This window comes from Geotrypetes seraphini, chromosome 7 (genome assembly GCF_902459505.1).
Source record: "Geotrypetes seraphini chromosome 7, aGeoSer1.1, whole genome shotgun sequence".
Classification (NCBI taxonomy): Eukaryota; Metazoa; Chordata; class Amphibia; order Gymnophiona; family Dermophiidae; genus Geotrypetes; species Geotrypetes seraphini.
The window spans coordinates 197,676,098-197,701,587 of NC_047090.1; the positions used below are offsets into that span (position 1 = coordinate 197,676,098).

The 25,490-nt window shown below is 42.3% G+C and overlaps 2 protein-coding genes across 7 annotated transcripts in view; one reads left to right on the forward strand and one right to left on the reverse strand.

Moving 5' to 3' along the window:
• Nucleotides 1-25,490, forward strand: part of FAM161B (FAM161 centrosomal protein B) — a 351,011-nt gene that overhangs the window by 291,935 nt on the left and 33,586 nt on the right. The window lies entirely within an intron of this gene.
• ZNF410 (zinc finger protein 410) overlaps nucleotides 1-25,490 on the reverse strand; it is a 224,336-nt gene that overhangs the window by 28,095 nt on the left and 170,751 nt on the right. For all 6 annotated transcript variants that reach the window (XM_033950774.1, XM_033950770.1, XM_033950769.1 and 3 more), the window contains one exon: nucleotides 1,580-1,705. In XM_033950774.1, the coding sequence (XP_033806665.1) occupies nucleotides 1,580-1,705 (126 nt within the window). The remainder of the gene's footprint in view (nucleotides 1-1,579; nucleotides 1,706-25,490) is intronic.

Below are 25,490 nucleotides of genomic sequence, written 5' to 3' on the forward strand. Positions count from 1 at the left end.
TTACGGGCAGGAGGGATCCCAGGCCCTCCTGCCCTCGACGCAAACCCCCCCTCCCCCCAACGACCGCCCCCCCCCAAGAACCTCCGACCGCCCCCCAGCCGCCCCGCGACCCCCCTGGCCGACCCCCACGACACCCCCAACCCCCTTCCCCGTACCTTTCTGTAGTTGGCCGGACAGACGGGAGCCAAACCCGCCTGTCCGGCAGGCAGCCAACGACGGAATGAGGCCGGATTGGCCCATCCGTCACAAAGCTCCGCCTACTGGTGGGGCCTAAGGCGCCTGGGCCAATCAGAATAGGCCCTGGAGCCTTAGGTCCCTCCTGGGGGCGGGGCCTGAGGCACATGGGCCCAACCCGACCATGTGCCTCAGGCCCTGCCCCCAGGAGGGACCTAAGGCTCCCGGGCCTATTCTGATTGGCCCAGGCGCCTTAGGCCCCACCAGTAGGCGGAGCTTTGGGACAGATGGGCCAATCCGGCCTCATTCCGTCGTTGGCTGCCTGCCGGACAGGCGGGTTTGGCTCCCGTCTGTCCGGCCAACTACAGAAAGGTACGGGGAAGGGGGTTGGGGGTGTCGTGGGGGTCGGCCAGGGGGGTCGCGGGTCGGCTGGGGGGGCGGTCGGAGGTTCTTGGGGGGGGCGGTCGTTGGGGGGAGGGGGGGTTTGCGTCGAGGGCAGGAGGGCCTGGGATCCCTCCTGCCCGTAATGTAGTGCAGGGTGGGGTTAGGGGGTCGCCGTGGCCAGGAGGACTTGGGCTCCCTCCTGGCCCGATATTGTCGGGGAGTTGGGGAATCGGCGGGGCAAGAGGGCTTGGGCTCCCTCTTGCCCCGATCGTGTCGGGGAGTCGGGGGGGCAAGAGGGCTTGGGCTCCCTCTTGCCCCGATCGTGTCGGGGAGTCGGGGGGGCAAGAGGGCTTGGGCTCCCTCTTGCCCCGATCGTGTCGGGGAGTCGGGGGGCAAGAGGGCTTGGGCTCCCTCTTGCCCCGATCGTGTCGGGGAGTCGGGGGGGCAAGAGGGCTTGAGCTCCCTCTTGCCCCGATCGTGTCGGGGGTGCCAAGGACCACACGGAGTCACCCACCGTACCACCCGATTCGGGTAAGCGCAGGTATCGGTGGGTGGCTTATTTGCGGGGGGGTGCCTTATTTTACATTTTTTTCTAAAAAGGGGGGGCTGTCTTATTTGATGGCCCTGCCTTATCATCGGGGAAACACGGTAGAAAAAAAAAAATGAACAGTTAAGTCCCAGTTTTTGCCGCTGAGACTCTGCCCTCTCTCACTGTAAAATTAGACTCTACTTAGTCTGTCTTTAAATTTAAAAAATGTGTGTTGTTTTAAAAAACAATTATGTTTTTAGATGTATCTAAATAAAAATAATAACCAAAAATTTATCTTTTTTTATGTCATCTTAGCATATTTTATGCTGCAGAACGAATTATTTTTTTTTACATGTATTCCTATGGGAAAACGCGTTTCACATAACGAACGTTTCACATAACAAACTTGCTCCTGGAACCAATTAAGTTCGTTGTGTGAGGCACCACTGTATTATGTATAGAAAGACATCACAAGTCTTCCAGTATACATACCCATCTCTTCCTGAGTGCCAAGGACAGAAGTGATATCCTTTGAGTGATGTTTTCTTATGTGCACATTTCTGCTTCCACTTTGAGAAAATGTTTTCCCACAGATTTGGCACTGATGGGGTTTCACTCCTATGAGAAAAATCAGAAGAAACAATAACACTGGGAAAATAATACTGAAGATCAAAAAGACAGTTAATACTGGGTATGGGACAGAGAGCACAATACAGAATATTGGAATGCAGTAAGCACAAAGCTAAAAAATGGGAAATTCAGCTTCTCCAAAACAGCCTTGAAAAACAGGGTAACCTTCCAACACTCAGGATCAAAACTTATAGGAAGATTCACTTCTTCATTTTTTATAAATTTGTATCCCACAACATCCAATAATTCTACACGAGTAACAATAATACATACATAATAAAATAAACAGACAGCATAAAATAAAAAATACTCCCCCAACAAGTCAATGAAAGTCACGACAATGCATGCCATATAAAATAAAACAGTCAATCAATAAATGGGGAAACCAACTTATTGGCAAAATATCACAGAGGGTGATCAAAGTGATAATATAGCAAACAATAGACAAAATCACTCTCCTCAAGATGTTCAAATGTTCTCACAATAATAATGATATCTTCACAAAATGTCAAAAAATATATATGTTCAGAGACATGAAGGCAAAAACAAGGAACGAACCCTTAGAATATCGCCTTACCACCCTGTCATTGCATATAGTTAAATAAAGTTAAAAAAGCAGTTTCTTTGCTGCAAATGCAGTCAACTTATTTTTTTACTATTCATGTGTACACAATCAAGCACTTATTTTTGTAAGAGGAACATTCTTTGTCAGAGGATATTCTTGGGGTTCGCGCCTTGTTTTTGCCTTCATGCCTCTGAGCATATATATTTTTTGACATTTTGTGAAGATATCATTATTATATTTAAATCTTTTTATTGAAATTTCAAGAAAAACTCACCAAAATGCAGATCAGTCTTGCACACATCAACATGCCCAATCCCCCCCTCCCCAAACCCCAGGAACAGCTACATTAACAAATGGGTCTAGCATCAATAGTGTGGTCTAGTTCAACAATCTGCTTCTGGCAGCCTGTGTCAATGTGGCACAAAACGGCAACCAACATTGAAGAAACAAGGTTCCGCTGTTGTCAAGTCCATGTTTGTAATAGCCTGTCACTCAAATCCTGCCATCTGTTTCATCAGAGTACGTCAGTGCGCTGTCGTTGGAGTCTGAGGCAACAGCCAGCATTGTAGGATAGATTTAATACCCGTTAAGACAGATTTACTGGAAAAGGCCACACCGGAGTCAATGAGATTCGCAATGTAAAAAGAAAGGTGTCAGAAAATCTCCATGAGCAGTTCCAAATATGGGCAATCTGATTAAACATCCGACGCCAGTAAGCCATTATATGCCAGGGCAAGACCAAAACATATGCCCCAAAGTGTCAGATGTGCAGCACATTTTTGACAACAGTCCATAGTACACAGTCTTGCCAGATACACCCTGTGCGGTGCAAAATAAGCACATGTAAGAAATTTATAATACAATTCTTTTTCAAGAGAAGAGATTAATAATAATAATAATAACTTTATTTTTCTATACCGCCAACACCCAAAAAGTTCTATGCGATTCACAGAATAAGGACTGGACATTCCAGTGATGATACAAAGCACACAGAAAAGCAATACAGTATTTCAGAGCTTGTCACTAGAGAATGGCACGGGGAAAAAAATTTGTTCCTGTCTCCGCCCCATCCCCGCAAGCTCGGTCCCCATCCCCGTCTCATCCCCGCATGCTTGGTCCCCACACCGATCCCACAAACCATCTGATCCCATTCATACAAGCCTCAAATAGTTTTATACTCATTTTATTAAAGTATAAAAAAACAATATTCTGTACAATTGTCATTTTATAAATCAAAGTTCTGGCTGCTGAACTATCTTCAGCTGGCAGGGCTTTGTTTATAAATATTTATCAACAGAACTAATAAACTACTTTATCCTAAATCAAAAAATAAATAAATATAAATTTTTTTCTACTTTTGTTGTCTGGTTTCTGCTTTCCTCATTCAATTCCTTCCATCTACTGTCTATCTTCTCTCTGCCTCTTCCATATGCTCTGTTACTGTGCTTCCCCTTCCATCTCCCCCCACCCCCCCAGTTGGTCTGGCACCCATCTTCTTCCCTCTACTCCCCCCATAGTCTGGCATCTCTGTCTTCTTCTCTTCTATCTTTCCTTCCCTCCCCCAGGTGGTTTTTAGCATCTCTCTCCTCCATTCCTCCCCTCAGATCTGTCTCCCCAATCCAGCATGTGCCTTTTTTTTTCTTTATCCCCTCCTTCCATCCAGTTCCCTTGAGCGTCTTCTCCCCTCTCTCTCTTCCCCATTTCCCTTCAGCGTCTGTTCCTGTCTATTCCCTCCCCTCTCTCTACACCCCTTCAGCACCCTTCCCGTGGTCCAGGCAGTGCCTAACAATTCTGCCTACCTCCAACCCTGCCTCCATACGCACAGAGTCTGCTCACCTCCACCCCTGCCTATACACATACACTAACTAATCTATTCTCCCTCCCTTCCCCTTACCTTCATGCCGATTTTTATTTCTGCCCACCTCCACCACTGCCTCCACAACACACACTAACCAATCTATTCTCCCTTCTTCCCTTCCTCTTACTTTCATGCCGATTTTTAATTCTTTCCAACTCTAACCCTGCTTCCACACACAGAGAAAACCACACGTCTTAAAATAACTTTTAGCGTTCAGTTTTGCATTTTGTATGATAAACTAAAACTATTTTTAAAGCTGTTTTGTACTGGTAGAGAACTGTATGTAAAACAACTCTGCAACTTAGACCTAAAAAAAAAAAAAAAAGTTTCACCACCTTTAGCTTTGATACAACATTCATCTCATTGCTTTCAGCGGGTCACAGTAGCCTTGAACTTTTATTAAATCTGTAGGGAAAATAAATACCCTGCAAGGTGGCACTCTTTTCATTAGAAGCAAACACAAATCTTATATGAATTGCTTTTGAGAGAGAGAGAGAGAGAAAGGGGGAAGGGGGGAGAAAGGGAGAGGGGGCTAAGAAGGCATGCTCAAATTTTTTCCTTTTTCACTTTTAACGAGCGTGATTATAATTTGTATACAGTGGAACCTTGGTTCACGAGCATAATTCATTCCAGAAGCATGCTCGTAAACCAAAATACTCGTATATCAAAGCGAGTTTCCCCATAGGAAATAATGGAAACTCGCTTTGATATGTTCCCCCCCCCCCCGAGGCCAGCGGCGCTGCTCCCCCCCCCACTCACAAAGACCCACCTCCGTGTGAACTTAAACTTACCCCACCCCACCCCCGTCTGGCACCTGCACGCAGCCCACAGGACGTGCCGGTGCCACTAGAAGATCTTCCTGCTTCTGCCGGCCTTGAGCATGCATCTGCGCATGCTCAAGAACTTCTAATTCTCCCTCTTGCCGGGGGAGCGATGCCGGTTATCAGGGGGTGCTCGCAAATCGAGTCAACACTCGGTTTGCAAGACAAGTTTTGCGAGAATGTTTTGTTCGTCTTGCAAAACATTCGCAAACCGGGTTACTCGCAAACTGAAGTTTGACTGTATTTAGGTTTCAACAGTTACTAACCAATCTATTCTCCCTCCCTCCCTTCCCCTTACCTTCATGCCAATGTTTAATTTTCTTTTAACAAGCAGCCGCCGGAGCCTTGAAGATTGGCATCTACTACCGACCTCCAGGGCAGTCCGAAGAGACTGATGGGGAAATGACAGACGAGATTAAACACGAATACAAGGGAGGCAACACAGTTATCATGGGCGATTTAAATTATCCGGGGATAGATTGGAACCTAGGCAACTCCAGCTGCAGTAGAGAGACCAAGTTCCTGGATGCTGTAGGCGATTGCTTCTTGGAACAACTTGTCATGGAAAATATGAGGAAATGCAATTCTAGACTTAATTCTAAATGGACTACGAGGACTGGCACAAGGTGTAGAAGGGACACTGGGAAACAGTGATCACAACATGATCCACTTCAACTTAGATACAGGAACAAAAAATCGATCCAGAACGATGGCCACTGAACTTATGAAAAGGGAACTACGAAGGGATGAAAGTCATGGTGAGGAAGAAGATTAGGAAGAGGATAAGCACTGTAAATACGCTAGAGCAAGCATGGTCCCTTTTTAAAGACACAGTCACAGATGTGCAAAATCTATATATACCACGTATCAACAAGGGCTTCAAGATAAAGAACAAGGAACCGGCGTGGCTTACTGTAGCAGTGAAGGAAGTGATCAGAGACAAAAAGACTTCGTTTAAGGAATGGAAAAGACAAAAACAGATGAAAACTGGAAAAAGCACAAACAACATCAAAGTAAGTGCCATAAGGCGATAAGAGGGGTCAAAAGAGACGAGGAGGAGAAAATAGCCAAGGAAGCCAAAAACTTTAAGCCATTCTTTCGATATATTAATGGGAAACGACCTGTGAAGGAAGCAGTGGGGTCATTAGATTACCATGGAATAAAGGGAGTACTAAAGGAAGACAAAGCCATCGCCGACAAACTGAAAACATTTTTTTGCGTCTGTATTTAACGAGGAGGATATATCCAATATACCAGAAGCCAACAGGCTATACCCATAGTAACATAGTAGATGACGGCAGATAAAGACCCGAATGGTCCATCCAGTCTGCCCAACCTGATTCAATTTAAATTTTTTTTTTTTTTCCTTCTTAGCTATTTCTGGGCAAGAATCCAAAGCTTTACCCGGTACTATGCTTGGGTTCCACCTGCCGAAATCTCTGTTAAGACTTACTCCAGCCCATCTACACCCTCCCAGCCATTGAAGCCCTCCCCTGCCCATCCTCTACCAAACGGCCATACACAGACACAGACCGTGCAAGTCTGCCCAGTAACTGGCCTTAGTTCAATATTTAATATTATTTTCTGATTCTAAATCTTCTGTGTTCATCCCACGCTTCTTTGAACTCAGTCACAGTTTTACTCTCCACCACCTCTCTCGGGAGCGCATTCCAGGCATCCACTACCCTCTCCGTAAAGTAGAATTTCCTAACATTGCCCCTGAATCTACCACCCCTCAACCTCAAATTATGTCCTCTGGTTTTACCATTTTCCTTTCTCTGGAAAAGATTTTGTTCTACGTTAATACCCTTTAAGTATTTGAACGTCTGAATCTTAAGTGGCAGCAGGTTCAGGACAAATGTCAGGAAGTTGTGTTTCACACAACGAGTGGTGGGCGCTTGGAATGCTCTCCCGGAGGAGGTGGTGGCAGAGACTACTGTTCTGGGTTTCAAACGCAAGTTGGATGCACACCTTCTTGCAAATCATATTGAGGGATACGGGAAATCCGGGTCTCCAACAAGGCGCACCTAAATGGGCCTCCGCGTGTGCGGATCGCCGGACTAGATGGACCTTGGTCTGATCCGGTGAAGGCGTTTCTTATGTTCTTATATCTCCCCTGTCTCTCCTTTCCTCTAGGGTATACATATTCAGGGCTTCCAGTCTCTCCTCATACGTCTTCTGGCGCAAGCCTCCTATCATTTTCGTCGCCCTCCTCTGGACTGCCTCAAGTCTTCTTACGTCTTTCGCCAGATACGGTCTCCAAAACTGAACACAATACTCCAAGTGGGGCCTCACCAATGACCTGTACAGGGGCATCAACACCTTCTTCCTTCTACTGACTACGCCTCTCTTTATACAGCCCAGAATCCTTCTGGCAGCAGCCACTGCCTTGTCACACTGTTTTTTCGCCTTTAGATCTTCGGACACTATCACCCCAAGGTCCCTCTCCCCGTCCGTGCATATCAGCTTCTCTCCTCCCAGCATATACGGTTCCTTCCTATTATTAATCCCCAAATGCATTACTCTGCATTTCTTTGCATTGAATTTTAGTTGCCAGGCATTAGACCATTCCTCTAACTTTTGCAGATCCTTTTTCATATTTTCCACTCCCTCTTCGGTGTCTACTCTGTTACAAATCTTGGTATCATCTGCAAAAAGGCACACTTTTCCTTCTAACCCTTCAGCAATGTTACTCACATACATATTGAACAGGATTGGCCCCAGCACCGAACCCTGAGGGACTGCACTAGTCACCTTTCCTTCCTTCGAGCGACTTCCATTAACCACCACCCTCTGGCGTCTGTCCGACAGCCAGTTTCTGACCCAGTTCACCACTTTGGGTCCTAACTTCAGCCCTTCAAGTTTGTTCAACAGTCTCCTATGAGGAACTGTATCAAAGGCTTTGCTGAAATCCAAGTAAATTACATCTAGCATATGTCCTCGATCCAGCTCTCTGGTCACCCAATCAAAAAATTCAATCAGGTTCGTTTGGCACGATTTACCTTTTGTAAAGCCATGTTGCCTCGGATCCTTCACTGTATTTACAATGACACCGAAATCCTTTTCTTGGGCGCTAATCCCCAAGGTGGACCCTAGCATCCAGTAGGGTTATTCAGATTATTCTTCCCATTGTGCATCACTTTGCATTTGTCCACATTAAATTTCATCTGCCACTTGGACGCCCACTCTTCCAATGTGATAAGGTCTGCCTGCAATGTTTGTCCGCATGCGTTTTAACAACTTTGAATAGTTTAGTGTCATCTGCAAATTTAATCGCATCACTTGTTCCAATTTCCAGATCGTTTATAAATAAGTTAAATAGCACCTGTCCCAATACAGATCCCTGTGGCACTCCACTGTTTACTCTTCTCCATTGAGAAAAATGACCATTTAACACTACCCTCTGTTTTCTATCTAATAACCAATTCCTAATCCACAACTGAACTTTGCCTCCTATCCCATGACTCTTTAATTTTCTCAGGAACCTCTCGTGAGAAACTTTATCAAAAGCTTTCTGAAAATCTAGATACTCTATATCAGTGTTTCCCAACCCTGTCCTGGAGAACTACCAGGCCAGTTGGATTTTCAGGATAGCCTTAATGAATATGCACGGAGCAGATTTGTATGCCTGGCACCTCCATTATATGCTAATCTTTGTCTACGTATTTCTGTTTTATCCCCCCTTTTACAAAACTGTAGAGCGTTTTTTAGCGCCAGCCGTGGTGGTAACAGCTCTGATGCTCAGAATTCTATGAGAGTCTGAGCTGTTACCACCGTGGCTAAAAACCACACTACAGTTTTGTAAAAGGGGGAGGGGTTAGTTTGTGATTATATATTCCATACTAGGCGAAGGTGTTTTCTGTGTTCTGTGTTCGAAAGACATGGTTTTCTGTTAGGATTGACTGTGCAGGATTGATCTGTACTTGTTTAGTTTTACAATAGCTGTACTGATGTTGTACTGCTAACTGCAGTATGTAAGATGCTGCGTTTTCCTAGGTACTCATGTGTGACGTGTGGATTGTTACTAAAAATCATGTTTTCCATACAGATGGGGTGGTATCAAAAAATGATGGTCCCCAGGTGTCACATATGCTAGGTACGCCACTGAATAAAATAAAACAGTTTCTTGATCATATGTCTCTTTAGCTATAAATGACACAATATTATTATTAAGACTTAGCCAAAAGGAAAGATTTATAAACTATAAAGAGTTTTACCTCATGCAAAATTGTCATCTATAATAATAAAATGCTAAGCGCGCATGCGCACTCTTAACGCCGTGTTGCCTGATCTGTAGTTCCGTGGCCGGCACAGTGCACATGCACGCTTACCACGCATCTCTCTGTCTTGCAGTGGGCTTGCCGACTCCGGCCAGACAAAGTTCATTTTTTTGTTCAAAGCCCCCACCGTGGACGTGCCAGAGTAAATCAGGGCAGTAGAAGGCCCCAAAGCAGCGTGTGTTCAGTGCAGGTTTGTCGGGACTGCAGGAAGGGAGGGGGGGCAGTAAGGGAGCCAGCCAGACCGCGGAAAGAGAAAGGGGAGGTAGGGGAAATGCTGCTGCTGCACAGGGAAGTGGTGTGGGGGGAGGGAAATGGAGGGGGAGGGCATGCTGCTGCTGTGGCTGCTGCACAGGGAAATGGAGGGGGAGAGAATACTGCTGTGGCTGTTGCACAGGGAAGTGGGGGGAGAGAAATGCTGCATAGGAGGCAGGGAGAGAGTCAGATAGATAGAAAGAAAGACAGAAGGGAGGAAGGGAGACAGAAAGAAAAGAAGAAAGACACAGGGGCAGGGAGAGACACAGAAAGACAGACAGACAAAGGGGGCCAGGGAGAGAGACAGACAGAAAGAAAGACAGCAGTAAGGAAAGAGAGAGACAGAAATAAAGACATATATTCTAGCACCCGTTAATGTAACGGGCTAAAATACTAGTTTCTTTAATAAGACATTAACTATTTTTTTCTGAGGCCCTCTAAGTGGCCACAAATCCAATTTGTGGCCCTGCAAAGGGTTTGAGTTTGAGACCACTGAACTAGGGCAATTGCCCCCTCGTCAGAGAGCCCTAAGCCAGCTGGAAGCTAAAGAAGCACAGCCTGGGCTTTGTGTTCTCCAGTTATGTCTAATACCAGCTCTAGCAGGATACATATTTCAAATCTGAAATATTCTAATCACAAAATATAAAATAAATTATTTTTTTTCTACCTTTTTTTGTCTGGTAATTTTATTCTTCAAATCACATTGGTCTCAGGATTCGGTTTTGGGTTCCTTCTGTCTTCATCGTGGCATGGCTGGCTCCTGAAGGTAAAATAGACGCAAGAGGAGCTGGGGAGGAGATGCCGAGTCTGACATGGGCGCAATTTTTTTACCACAGGAGCAAGACTTTTCACCACTCCCGCGGGGCGGTGAAAGGTCTTGTCCCCATTCCTGCAGTAAACTAGTTGCATATGTCCCCCATTACTGTAGATTTACTGCTGTGACCACGGTTTACTGCAGTAAATGATCCCCGTGCCATTCTCTAGTGGGAACTAAATGAGAACATCACACTGCGCGGGGACACAGTAATGCTAGGAGACTTCATAAGAACATAAGAAGTTGCCCCCGCTGAGTCAGACCAGAGGTCCATCCTGCCCAGCGGACCGCTCCCACGGCGGCCCATCAGGCCTAGTGCCTGAACAGTGATCCCTGATTAATTTACCTCTAATCCCATCCCTATAATATACCTCTGCTCTTATCTGTACCCCTCAATCCCTTTGTCTTCCAAGTACCTATCCAAAGCTTCTTTGAACCCCTGTAGCGTGCTCCTATTTATCACATCCTCTGGTAGCGTGTTCCATGTATCCACCACCCTCTGTGTGAAAAAGAACTTCCTAGCGTTTGTTCTAAACTTCTCCCCTTTCAATTTCTCTGAGTGCCCCCTTGTACTTGTTGATCCCCTTAATTTGAAAAATCTGTCCCTGTCTATTTTTTCTATGCCCTTCATGATCTTGAAGGTTTCTATCATGTCTCCTCTAAGTCTCCGCTTTTCCAGGGAGAAAAGCCCTAGCCTTTTCAGTCTGTCAGTATATGAGAGGTCCTCCATACCCTTTATTAGCTTAGTTACTCTTCTTTGAACTCTCTCAAGTACCTCCATGCCAGATGCAGATTGGAACACACTCTCCGTGACAACGGGTAGCAGTAAAAGAATATTAACCTCCATAAAGGGTGCACGTCTCAAGCAATTGGTATTGGAGCCCACCAGGGACCAGGTGTTACTAGACCTAGTTCTCACCAACGGAAGTCTCAGTAGGAGACACACTGGCCTCCAGCGACCATAATATGGTATGGCTCAACCTCAAGAAAGGTTTCCCTAAGACAAACACAGCAACAAGGGTTCTCAACTTTAGAGGCACAGACTTCAACCGCATGGGAGATTTTGTCCATCAGGAGCTACATAAACAAGCAATATCTGACAATGTGGAGGATATGTGGTCGTCTCTGAAGTCCATCCTACACGAAGCAACAGACCGATACATAAAGACAGTAAGTAAACGCAGGAGAAACAAAAGACCCCAATGGTTCAGTAAAGAAATTTCAGACCTAGTTAAACAGAAAAAAGACGCATTTATCACCTACAAACATTTAGGCAGAGAGGGGGCGAAAGAGGACTATCTAGACAGATCTAAAGCTGTCGAAACAGCAGTCAGAGAAGCCAAACTCCGAATGGAGGAAGAGCTAGCACGGAAAATTAAGAAAGGGGATAAATCTTTCTTCAGCTATATTAGTGACAGGAAAAGAAACAAAGATGGGATAGTACGCCTGAAGCAATCGGACGGTAACTTTGCGGAATCAGATTCTGAGAAGGCAGAACTACTAAACAAATACTTCTGTTCAGTGTTCACCCGCGAAGCGCCGGGAGCTGGTCCACAGCTGCAGACGGGAGATAACCAGAAAGACCCGTTTCAAGATTTCGAATTTACGCCCAGTAGCGTCTATGACGAACTATCAAGACTCAAAGTAAACAAAGCCATGGGACCGGATAACCTACACCCCAGAATGCTCAGGGAGTTAAGGGAAGCCCTGGCAGAACCATTATCTGTTCTTTTCAATCTTTCCCTAAGCACAGGAAGAGTCCCCTTGGACTGGAAAACCGCCAACGTAATCCCACTCCACAAAAAGGGCTGCAGGACAGAGACAGCAAACTACTGACCAGTGAGTCTCACGTCTATAGTGTGTAAACTCATGGAAACACTGATCAAACAGAATCTTGACACAATCCTAGACGAAGAAAAACTGCGTGATCCACACCAACACGGGTTCACCCAGGGTAGATCCTGCCAATCTAATCTGATTAGCTTTTTTGACTGGGTTACTAGACAACTGGACGCCGGAGAGTCACTGGACGTGGTATATTTGGACTTCAGTAAAGCATTTGATAGCGTCCCTCATCGAAGATTACTGAACAAGCTGTAATCGATAGGATTAGGAGACACTAACTACATGGGTTGGGGATTGGCTGAGCGGTAGACTTCAGAAGGTGGTGGTGAACGGTACCCCATCCGAAGCATCGGACGTGATCAGTGGAGTGCCGCAGGGCTTGGTCCTGGGCCCGATTCTATTTAACTTATTCATAAGAGATATGATGCAAGGACTTAGAGGAAGGGTATCACTGTTCGCTGACGACGCCAAACTTTGCAACATAGTAGGCAAAAGCTTATTACCTGATAATATGACACACGACTTACTGTTGCTGGAACAATGGTCAACTACTTGGCAGCTAGGCTTCAATGCTAAAAAATGCAAGATAATGCACCTGGGTAAGAGAAACCCGCATAGAACTTATGTACTAAATGGTGAGACCTTGGTTAGGACCACGGCGGAACGCGACCTAGGGGTGATCATTAGTGAGGACATGAAGGTTGCCAATCAAGTGGAGAAAGCTTCCTCCAGGGCAAAACAAATGATGGGGTGTATCCGCAGAGGTTTCGTCAGCAGGAGACCTGAAGTTATGATGCCATTGTACAGAGCCATGGTGAGGCCTCACTTGGAGTACTGTGTTCAGTTTTGGAGACTACACTACCGAAAGGACGTGCTGAGGATCGAGTCGGTTCAGCGAACGGCCACCAGGATGGTCTTGGGGCTCAAGGATCTCACGTATGAAGAAAGATTAAAAAAATTGCGGCTGTACTCACTTGAGGAAAGAAGAGAACAGGGAGATATGATTGAAACATATAAGTACATCATGGGACGCATCGAGTCAGAAGATGATATCTTCTGGCTCATGGGACCCTCGACCACCAGAGGGCATCCGCTGAAAATCAGGGGAGGGTAGTTTCATGGCGACTCCAGGAAGTACTTCTTCACCGAAAGAGTAGTGGATCATTGGAACAGACTCCCACTCCAGGTGATAAAGGCCAGCAGCGTGACGGATTTTAAGAGAAAATGGGATACTCACGTGGGATCTTTAATGGAGTAAATTCAGGGGAGGGGATACTTGGAATGGGCAGACTTGGTGGGCTATAGCCCTTTTCTGCTGCTTTTTTCTATGTTTCTATGTTTCTAAATGAGGCCGTGGCCTATAGTCCAGGCTCAATGCCAAAACATCAAGAGCTTCCTTCTAGGGATAGAGGAATACAAAAAAGCTACGTCCATTGTAACCAAAAAAGAAATTTCTTGCATTTGTCCATTCCAAGTTTGCAATACTTGAAGAAAATGTGTAGTGTCTCGTAATAGAGAAGTTACAGATACCCCAACATTGACTGGTCAAATGTTACATCAGGGAATGCTAGGAAGGTAAAATTCCTAGATGTCATAAATGACTGCTTCTTGGAGCAATTGATCCGGGAACTGACAAGATGGAGTACTATTTTAGATTTGGTCCTTAGTGGAATTCAAAACATAGTACGAAAATTAACTGTGTTGGGTCCAATGGGAAACAGTGATCATAATGTGATCGAATTTGAGCTGATACCGGGAGTAATGTCACAAAAGAAGTCTACTGTAGGGGCATTTAATTTTTGAAAGAGTGACTATGATATAATGAAGAAAATGGTTAAAAAGAAGTTAAAAGGATCAGTTGCAAAGGTTAGGACTATAAACCAGGCGTGGATGTTATTTAAAAATACCATCGTGGAAGCCCAGACCATATGTATTCCACATATCAGCAAAGGTGGAAAGAAGAGGTAACGAGAGCCAGCGTGGTTAAAAGATGAAGTGAAAGAGGCTGTTAGAGCCAAAAAAAAATCCTTTAAAGAATGGAAAAAGGATCCGGATGAAGAACATAAGAAACACAAGCACTGGCAAGTTAGATGCAAAGCATTGATAAAGACAGCTAAGAAATAATATGAAGAGAAACTTGCAAAAGAGGCAAAAACTCATAGCAATTTCTGCTATGAGAAGCAGAAAACCTGTGAGGGAATCTGTGGGATTGTTGGATGACCAAGGAGCGAAAGAGGTGCTCAGGGAGAATAAGGCCATAACGGGAAGACTGAATGAATTCTTTGCTTCGGTCTTTACGAAAGAAGATGTAAGAGCAGTGTTCTCCCTAGCACCTTTTAGCCGGGCACTCCACCTGGCTAATTTAAGTAAGCGCCCAGCTGTCATCTCAGTCACAAATTCGCCTCAGCCTGACTTTTTTTTTTAAAGCATCATCAAGCGGGTTTTCAGCTTTACTTTAAAAAAAATGTTCCTACTGCTGGTCAGTTTTTATGGTCGCAGTTGGAGGCAGGGGCTGCAGGCTCATTATGACTGAGTACACAAAACAGGAAAAATCACAACGTCATGTTTGCTTTTATTCTGCCGCTTATCCCGCAAGACAGGCTGGACATTGGTTCTCCTGCACAAAGCAAAACCAATCAGAAAGAGGAGAGGCGGAAGCTAGCAGCTGCGTGCTTCAGTAACTGCTGTTGGCCACAGAAAAGGAGGGAGAAGGTGCCTAAGAGGAATAAAGCAGGTCCGAGAAATAGATTTGCTACAGGCTAAGGCGGGAGATAGGGCAGGGAGGGAAGCTTACAACTTGGTGTTCTTGCTTCGAGCCTTCCTCACTGCTGGGTCCTGCCTACTTTCTGTTTCCGTGAAGGCAGGACCCAGCAGCGAGGAAGGCCCAAAGTAAGCAAGAGCACCAAGTTGTAAGCTTCCCTCCATCACTGACCTATCTACCGCCTTAGCCTGTAGCGAATCTGCCGACCGGGGGGGAGGGTGATCGGGGAGGGGGAGAGAAATGCTTCTGCTGCTGCACCCAATTTGGGGGGGAAGGAAGACCATGGAAGGGAGAGGAATGAGAGATACCAAGACCATGGGAGGGAAAGGAAAGGAGATACCAGACCATGGAGGGGGAGGGAGAGATGTTTTTTTCTTCTTCTACTATAAAAATTGTAACTTTTCCCTCCTTCCATCACTTCTCATGTTTGTCCTAGAATAAAATCACTTATGATATTATGTCCCTTTCACAACCTATGCTTTTATAAATTGTACATCGCTTAGCAAATTAAATAAGCAATTCATCAAATACTAATAAACTTGAAACTTGATATGGGGGGGGAAGGAGACATTTGCCAGACAAGGGGAAAGGAAGGAAGGAGGGAGAGAAATGAAAGAGTGGAGATGCCAGATAATGGAGGGGGTGGGGGAGATGGAAGGAGAGGAGAGAGATGACAGGGCATGGGGGGAGGGAAGGGAAACTAAGGAGACAAATGCTAGACCAGAGGGAAAGGAAGGAGAGGTGCCAGAGCATGGGGGGAGGGAAGGGAAGGAGATAGAGATGCCAGACCATGGGGTAGAGTGGGAAGGAAGGAAAGGAGAAGAGAGAGATGCCAGAGCATAGGGGAGGGGGTAGAGACAGAAAAATGGAGAGGGGGGTGAAACTGAAAGGAATCATGTACAAAGGAGAGAAAGGACACAGGGTATACAGTTTATTGAAGAACATAAAAAGAGGGAAGATGCCATATGGAAGAGAGAGAGGGCAGACATTGGATGGAAAGGGCAGAGAGAGGGTGGACAGTGGATGGAAGGGGCAGAGGCTGGGTGAAAGGGGCAAAGAGAGAGGGCAGATGTTGCATAGGAGAAAGGACAAATGCTAAATAGAAAGAAGAGAGTGAAGAGAAGATAATAATAACTTTATTCTTATATACCGTCAACAATCTTGCGACTTCTAGGCGGTTTACAATGAAGAGAAACTGTACAGACAGCGAATTACAGAGTATAGCATTGAACATCTAGTGATAGTAACAGGAGAGTTACAGGGCTGTGTATTACATGGTTTCACAATGAGTAGCATTATACAGTCGACGATATTCAGAGTATAAGTAGGAGAAGAGAAAGGAGATTGCGCTTTGAGTTACAAAGGTGCAAGGCTGCGAAGGTGAAAAAGATAACATAAGATGTTGATGAGAAGTAAGTTGTTAAGTTGGTACATTTGAACGAAGGACGGGCACCAGTGGGAAAAACTGGTAACAATTAAAGATAGAAATTTTGGCAGAAGAGGGTAGACGGACTCCTTGGGATGGGAGGAGGCTCCGATTTTAGGGGAGAAGTCTGGTTAGGTTATAAATTTCTTAAACAATGTGGTTTTTAGTTCTTTCCTAAAGATACTATATGATTCTCTGGCGGCATAAGTGAAGTAGCCTATCCAAGTTTGCAGTCTACCTGCTTGGAATTTGAATGTTCTATCAAAGAAGGTGCGATATCTACAGCCTATGATATTTGGGTAGGTAAAGAGGTTACGGTTTCTGGTAGGCCTAATAGAGGAGTGGAATTCGAAGTGAGGTAGTAGGTAGCTGGGGGCCAGTCCCCAGATTAGTTTATAGCAGAGGCAGGAGAATTTGAATAGAATTCGTGCTTCAATTGGTAACCAATGAAGGAGTTTGTAGAATGGACTAACATGATCGCTCTTCTTTAGTCCGAATATTAGACGGATGGCCGTATTTTGAACTATTCTCAGTTTTCTCACATTTTTTTTAGATATTCCCAAGTAGACAATGTTACAGTAGTCCAGGGTGGATAAAATCAGTGATTGTACCAATATTCTGAAGGATAGCGGGTCGAAGTATTTTTTTATGGTTTTCAGTTTCCAAATGATGAAGAAGCATTTTTTAGTCACCGAGTTTATGTACTCGGTCAGGGACAGGTGGGTATCCAGGGTGACTCCCAGTATTTTTATGGTTTTTAGTATTGGGTGATCATGGCCGTTTACATATATTGTAGTTGCGGAGATTTTCTCGTTTGGGCTATGAGCAAGGGTCATTGACGCCATTTGTGAAAGCTTCAGGTTTGAAAATAATTCTACATGCAAAATGACACCAGCGCAAGGTTTTAAAATTATAACCAGGATTTATTGAATTATTGGTTCTATTTTTCCATTATTAGATCAAAAGAACAGCATAATTGCTTACGTTGCGCTCATGGGAGATCATCATCGTGGCCAAAGGCTGGCCTTCTCACAATGGTCTCGTTTTTCTATCTCATTACATTCTATTATATAACTTTTGGTTTAGTGACATCATCAAGTTTGACAACCAATAACATTTCTATGGGTGGTCTTAAAGTTTAGACAAAGAAACATTCCTCCATGTTTAAAAGTTATACAAAGTTTTCAGAAAATTACTTTTGATTTCTGAATTAACATTATAACATTCAAGAGAATCTATAATTATTAACATGGTGCTGAGAAATTCTCAGCCGTACAGGAAAAAACTCTTCCTAAGCTGACAGATTCAAATTGCATGGCCTTACACAGAAACCTTACTCTGGAGAAAGGGGGGGGGTAAATCCCCCTCTCCTCTCCCTGAAGCGTGGGCTTCCAATGCCCCCCTTCTTCCTATTCTTGAGACTGACTCTAATTACTTCCAGATGTTGTGCTCAGGATTTTTCCTTAGTGTTTCTTCAGATTTAAAATATATAAAATATTAGAAATTAAGTACACACCATTCTTTCATATATCTCTCATATATCAATCATTCAGGGGCCCCAAACATTCATAATTTCATTCATATCTTGGCCATTCATACTTCATACATTTTATATCTCAGTTTGGAATATGGAGTCTAATATGCTCTTCCTAACTGGCCTAAGCACATCTGTTATCAATTAGAACCACGAGGCTAAAGGCGGGAAGCTGAACAAAGAACCAGAGAGGACAAAGAACAGCAGGGAACCAAGATGGAGTTCTTAATACCTCTATGCATGTATGTTACGCTTTACCTAATTTCCTCTATGATCTGGCTTAACAGCAAAGGACATAAAGATATTATTATGCTTTCCCTTATATTAATCCTTAGTGTGTTTTTCTCTGGCCTTAGCTACATTATATTTAAATTTTTATTCACCTGTTTTTCCGTACGCTTCTATTTGGGTGCGGTCCTTAACTAACACAGATGTTTGTCTAACTAGAATTACCCAGAATCATACGAAAAACTGGCCTTTTGTAGAAAAACTTCACAAAAATACTGCACTATCATGCTCCTGACATCCATTCCTATATCGTCCCATAAACAGCACGCGAGCCACGAGCCACGACAATCCCCTCTTGGATATTACTGAATTTATGAAGTAATATTCAGAATTGAGCTCATGGTCTTATCTGTGGCACTGGGGTTTACTCTGGGTACGGTTCTTCTTATGGATCGGTGTGTGTCTGTGCAAGTATATTCTTTTAATGCCAATTAGATAGCAAAAGCCAGAAAAATGTACTACCTAGGCCTGCAACGGCAGGTGCCTAGAAGATCTTACCCAAAGCGTACTTGAATTCTCTAGTGAGAATGCAAGCAAATCCCATCCACTATTCTAGATAAAACCCATTCAAGTGTACATTTATGTAAGTTGCTGCCTAAGCCATATCATACAGGAAACTTACCATTCCAATGATAGCTAGACAGTCAGTGTCTGTTCTAGGTGCAAGTACAGTCCTAGAGCAGAAACGTCTGTTGTTTTATTTATAGAGGTATTCATGAAACTCCAGTACTTTTGAAGTTAAAAAATCAGAAATTTAGAGAAAGTATAGCTAAAGAAAAATAGAACCCTAGATTTCCCTAAGATAAAGAGAACCTCAGTATTACCTAACTTAATTAGTCCCTATGCTCAAAAGTGTTATGTTATAAAACCTTGGAATTATATCAATAAAGTGTAAAATAATGCACAGTGTTAAGAAAACCAAATATATGCTTAATATGGAAATGTACTCATGTGCAGATAAGTTTTCTTTTTTCTGTGTGTGTTGCAGGAACTCATTTCTCAAATTTAAATTAAAATCATTAAAAGGACTGATGATATCAGCTGTTAAACCCAATTAAACAATATTGTGGCACTGTGTAACAGCTTAGAAGCAGTCACTGTATATGGAAATACAGTAATATGAAATAAAATTTAAAATACAGGATACACAAAATATTTTCTGAGAACAATGCATGAAGACAATGATAAAGAAAATACAGTTGTTAATACAATATCATAATAAGCCTATTGAATTATGCAAAAGCATAATTAAAGTTCAGAAGCCTAATTCAAATGGAGTGATTTAAAGTAACGTGGTTTAAGATAAAGTCTGTTTTTTCTTTCAAAATTTTTTTTTTTATGAGTCCAGAAATGTCTTTTGCGAATAGTTTTTAGCAACTTGTAAGGTCGGAGTCTCTAAATTAATTTCAGTGAAATTTAAATCATGGCTTTAAAAAGTTCATGCTGCAACATTTTCATAATTCAAGCTTGGCTTTTCTGTAACTATGGAACTGCTTTTTCTGTCTTTCTTTCTGTTGCCCAAGCACTGCTACAACTGAAATATAAGCACAGCTAATTAGTGGGACATAGACAAAGGAACACTGAAATTCCCGCCGAAAATTCAGCTTCGGAATTTTTCTCTGTGTTCTCCACAGCTCTAGTGATGGACTGTGGTACTGCTGATCAGTGTAAATCCTAGAAGGGAAGCACATGGTCATTAACAAAAGAACAAAAAAGAAACACATGAAACGTTTTCCCCTCTGCAAACAGTACTAATTCTTGTATTGCAGAGTCACAGTCTCTGTGTTGAATTGTTGAAAAGATTCAAAGAAGGTTCTTAACTGAAACACAAAACATACAGATTAAATAGACTTTTTTCAGGGTCCTGTAGTACCAAATATGGCCACAGGAAAATTTAAACAGGCAGACACATTCTCTACATGGTAAAATTAGACTTTCTTTTTTCCTAACATCAGGGAATTATTCTCAATCCATATTCTTTATTAGGTTCCTATCCTGAAGAGCTTACTTGTAAAAAGTAAGCAAAATTTTAATTCTGAATTCATCCACTTACATAAAAGTTTATTATAATTGTTCTTTTCCGTTAACCAAGTTAGCAAGCCCTTTGTTTCACATTTATTTCGATTTTCAAAAAAAATATAGGTACTTAACCTCTATTTTTCTTAATCTTTTTATTTTAAACTTCCCAATTTAATTTTAAAATGCATTTAAATTTAATTACTCCCTAATCATACATTTCGGGCAATGCACAAGTTTTAAAATACTTTATAAACCACGCAGGGGCACAAAAATTCATATTCAAAACTAATTTGAACCCTGAGATAAAGATACAAAGGCAGGGATTTTTTTTTTCCTTATGCACACTTGCCTGCTTTTAAGCATGGTATCTACCCTTTAAAATCAATCTTTTTCTTTTCAGAAAAGTATTCTTTTACTGTAACATGCCTGAGATCCTGCTTTCACATACCTTACCTTCAAACAAATGTGCTGTATAAACCAGCAGGCACTCTTACAACTGCCAGAACACGTAACTATCTGGCTTAACTCTCGTTAAATCACTCATTTCCTATAACAAATCCACTTCACTCAGGATCTAACTCTAGTTCCTTCTGGCTTGACAAAATTCTTTGTCTCAAATCACATTCCTTATTCTAACATACTTTGCATTCAATTTCCAGCTTTGAAACCAGCTAGACTTTTTTAAACTAGCTATTAAACCTTTATTTTTCTTTCCTAAACCATCTCGTTTAATATCACTTTCCAATCCCTTCTAATCCTACATTTCTTTTCTTTCAACATTCTTATAATCTTTTTTTTAAAAATACGTGAAATTCACTCTTTATTCTTACTGGGATGCAAACCTATTCACATGGTCTTCTAAAATACTAAAAGTTCAGCAAAGGTATCTCTATTGTTCTCAACACAGCAAGAATCACTTAGCTAGCGTACAGAAGCCCTTTTTTTTCTTAAAGTAGATCAAAACTTTTTATCAATATATCGGCTGATCGGAACTCCAAACAGCATGCATTTCCCTATTACAAGGCTGGTAAAGTTTTATCAATAAACCCTTTGGTTCCTTGCTTACATTATTAATTTCATTGCAAGTTCCTACATTTTAAATCCACAATTTGTTAATATTTAAGTATATTTTAAAGATCGATACCTGTTTTTGAAAAATATCTCAGCAGTTCAGACAAAGAAAATCTCCATACTGTGGAATTTCCCTCCCCCTCCTCTTTCCTCCCCCATCTCCCTCTGCCTGGTAGTGAACAAAGGAGAAACTCAAAAAAGCCCGCCTTCCAGCTCACGTGATAGCTCTGTGGAAGGCATAGAGGGAGGAAAAAGGTGGGGGTGAAAATCCCCCATTTGCAGCCCGCTCTTTCAAACAAAGGAACAGCATAGAGCGAGAGGACTTTTTACAAGATGCCATTAACTTTTCTTTTGCAGAGACCAAAAAAGTTAATTCAGAGAGACAAAGAGACAGAGAGACAGAACTGGAGTTTAGAAAAACAAAGCTGAGAAACACAAATTTTTTTTTTCTTTTCAAAGTAGCAATACAATAGCTACCAGTTAACTTTACTTCAGACAGCACTGAAAATGCACTGAGGGAGAAGAAGAAGGAGGGGGTGCCCTCAGCCCGTTTTTTCAAACAAAGAGACGGAACAGCGAGGGAAACTTTTTTCCAAACAAGTCAGAGTAAAACAGACAGTTTTCTTTTTCACAGAGAGAAAGAGTTAGTTCAGAGACAAAGCTTAGACACACAGCAGGAAAATATATATTTTTTCTTCAAACTCAGTAACTTCTGTTATCAGACAAGCAAAAACTTACGTTCACAGAGGAGACCTGCTCTCTACTGGGCACTTCTACCTTAATTTTTTTCTTCTTTCAGACAGGCACTGCTCAGTTTAAAAGCCAGATGGAAAAATGCCAGAACTGCAAGGGATTTTTTCTTTCTTTTCACAGAGGAACCAGCAGCTACAAGCCACCTTTGCTGTTCCACTGGGCTGTTACATTCTTTCTGTGTTACTTTTATTTCTAATTTTTTCTTTTTCTTTTTCTTTTTCCATTAACATTTAATTTCCACTAAACCCACAAATTTATACAATTATGTACAGATATATACAAGCATGCTCTTATTGTTAAATAATTTTTTTTTATTATTTTTAATTTTTTTCTTTAAACAGGCGTAATACTCACAATTTTCCAGTTTTCCGGTACCGTTTTATCTCTAATTTCCGCCATATTCCTGCGCAGCCAGTCAACCTGTGACTACCTTTTGTTGCACAACCATGCGAAATCTCTAGAGTTCCTAGAGTTTCTATGAATAACCTATAAGCTTTTTCAAGGCGTCAAATTAGATCCGATCACGGCACCAATTGAGCAAGGGTCATTGACGCCATTTGTGAAAGCTTCAGGTTTGAAAATAATTCTACATGCAAAATGACACCAGCGCAAGGTTTTAAAATTATAACCAGGATTTATTGAATTATTGGTTCTATTTTTCCATTATTAGATCAAAAGAACAGCATAATTGCTTACGTTGCGCTCATGGGAGATCATCATCGTGGCCAAAGGCTGGCCTTCTCACAATGGTCTCGTTTTTCTATCTCATTACATTCTATTATATAACTTTTGGTTTAGTGACATCATCAAGTTTGACGACCAATAACATTTCTATGGGTGGTCTTAAAGTTTAGACAAAGAAACATTCCTCCATGTTTAAAAGTTATACAAAGTTTTCAGAAAATTACTTTTGATTTCTGAATTAACATTATAACATTCAAGAGAATCTATAATTATTAACATGGTGCTGAGAAATTCTCAGCCGTACAGGAAAAAACTCTTCCTAAGCTAACAGATTCAAATTGCATGGCCTTACACAGAAACCTTACTCTGGAGGAAGGGGGGGGGTAAATCCCCCTCTCCTCTCCCTGAAGCGTGGGCTTCCAATGCCCCCCTTCTTCCTATTCTTGAGACTGACTCTAATTACTTCCAGATGTTGTGCTCAGGATTTTTCCTTAGTGTTTCTTCAGATTTAAAATATATAAAATATTAGAAATTAAGTACACACCATTCTTTCATATATCTCTCATATATCAATCATTCAGGGGCCCCAAACATTCATAATTTCATTCATATCTTGGCCATTCATACTTCATACATTTTATATCTCAGTTTGGAATATGGAGTCTAATATGCTCTTCCTAACTGGCCTAAGCACATCTGTTATCAATTAGAACCACGAGGCTAAAGGCGGGAAGCTGAACAAAGAACCAGAGAGGACAAAGAACAGCAGGGAACCAAGATGGAGTTCTTAATATCTCTATGCATGTATGTTACGCTTTACCTAATTTCCTCTATGATCTGGCTTAACAGCAAAGGACATAAAGATATTATTATGCTTTCCCTTATATTAATCCTTAGTGTGTTTTTCTCTGGCCTTAGCTACATTATATTTAAATTTTTATTCACCTGTTTTTCCGTACGCTTCTATTTGGGCGCGGTCCTTAACTAACACAGATGTTTGTCTAACTAGAATTACTCAGAATCATACGAAAAACTGGCCTTTTGTAGAAAAACTTCACAAAAATACTGCACTATCATGCTCCTGACATCCATTCCAATATCGTCCCATAAACAGCACGCTGGCCACGAGCCACGAGAGCTAGCAAGGAAAATCTTTGTCTTTTCTGAGTTTAATTTCAGTTTGAAGTTTAAAGTCCATTTTTCTATTTCGAGCATGATGGAGGAGATATGTTTTGAGTTGGTTGAGGTCACATTTGTTATTGGTATTAATATGGAGATGTCGTCTGCGTATATATAATAAGTTAGGTTAAGCTTTTGTAAAAAGTGGCCTAGAGAAGAGATGTATATATTGAACAAGGTGGGAGATAGGGGGGATCCTTGTGGGACTCCCGAGGGGCTTTTCCAGGGTTCAGAGTAATTTCCTTCATGGACCACTTGATAAGATCGTTTGGTTAGGAAACCTTGGAACCATGTCCACACTCTTCCTGATATTCCCATTTCGTCGAGGCACCTAAGCATAGTTTCATGGTCCACGAGATCGAACGCACTGCTGAAGTCTAACTGTAAGATCAAGGCGCTGGAACCTTGATTGAAAAGGTCGTATAGGTGGTTAAGGAGAGAGCCTAGGACTGGTCTCGGTGCTGAATCCTTTTCTGAATCCAGATTGGTGGTCATTTAGGAGAGAGTACTTATCTAAGTGATTTACTAATTCCAAGTTGACCAGCCCTTCCAGCATTTTGGTGAAAAAGGGGGTGCTCGCTATGGGTCTGTAGTTGGATGCCAGTGTGAGCGAGATCTTCTGGTTTTTGGGTATGGGTGTGATTAGGATGTGTCCCATATTTTCCAGGTAGGTTCCATTTTTGAGAGAGTAAGTTGCCCAGTTAAATAGGTCCCTCTTAAATTCTGGTATTGCATCTTGCATGATCTTAGATGGACATTCATCTAGTAGACAATTTGATTTGGAGTATTTGTTGAAGAGTGCAAGGAAGTTATTCCAATCTGGGGGCTCGAAGTGGTTCCAGCTCATATCGCCTTTGGATTCACTACTCTGCGTTTTGAGGTTGAATTCAAGATTGGGTGGAGGAGGGGGTATTGAGGCTCTGAGGTCGGTGATTTCTTTCCTAAAGTGGTTGGCTAGACCTCTGGGATTTGATCGTGATGGTTCTGTAGTATCTGTGTGGTGTCTGTTATTTTGCTTACTAGTTTGAATAGTTCTCTACTGTTTGTATTGGTTGTTCCTATTTTCTGTGCATAACAGTTATAACGCTTTTCTTTGATCCGATTCTTGTAATTTTTCATTTTTTGTTTCCATTTAATTTTATCTTCCACTTTGTCTGTTTTTTGCCATACTCTTTCCAGTTTTCTGAGATCTTGTTTGAGGGCTAATAATTCGGCGTCATACCATTCTTTTGATGCCCTTGTGTTCTTTTTGTATGATTGAACAGGAGCTATTTGATTTAGTGTGTCTTTTGTGAATTTGTCCCATCTAGTGGGGAAGTCTTGCTCTTCCTCTATTTTGGGGTGTAGTTCATAATGGGTCCAGAATTCTGTTGGATTGGTGATGTTTCTGCAGGTGACTGTTTTTTTCAAACTGGTTTTGTTTATATGTTTTGCTGTTGAGTGTTTCTTTTGCCAACATGATTACAGCAGAAACAACAAAAGGTAGAATAAAATTTTTTTTGTTGCTTTATGTAGAATCAAGTAGCGTTGTAACTGTAAGTCTATAAATAGAAAATGGAAATAAGGTAATTTTTTTGGACTAAACCTCTTTCGTCAGGACAGGATACCATAACAGCAGTATAC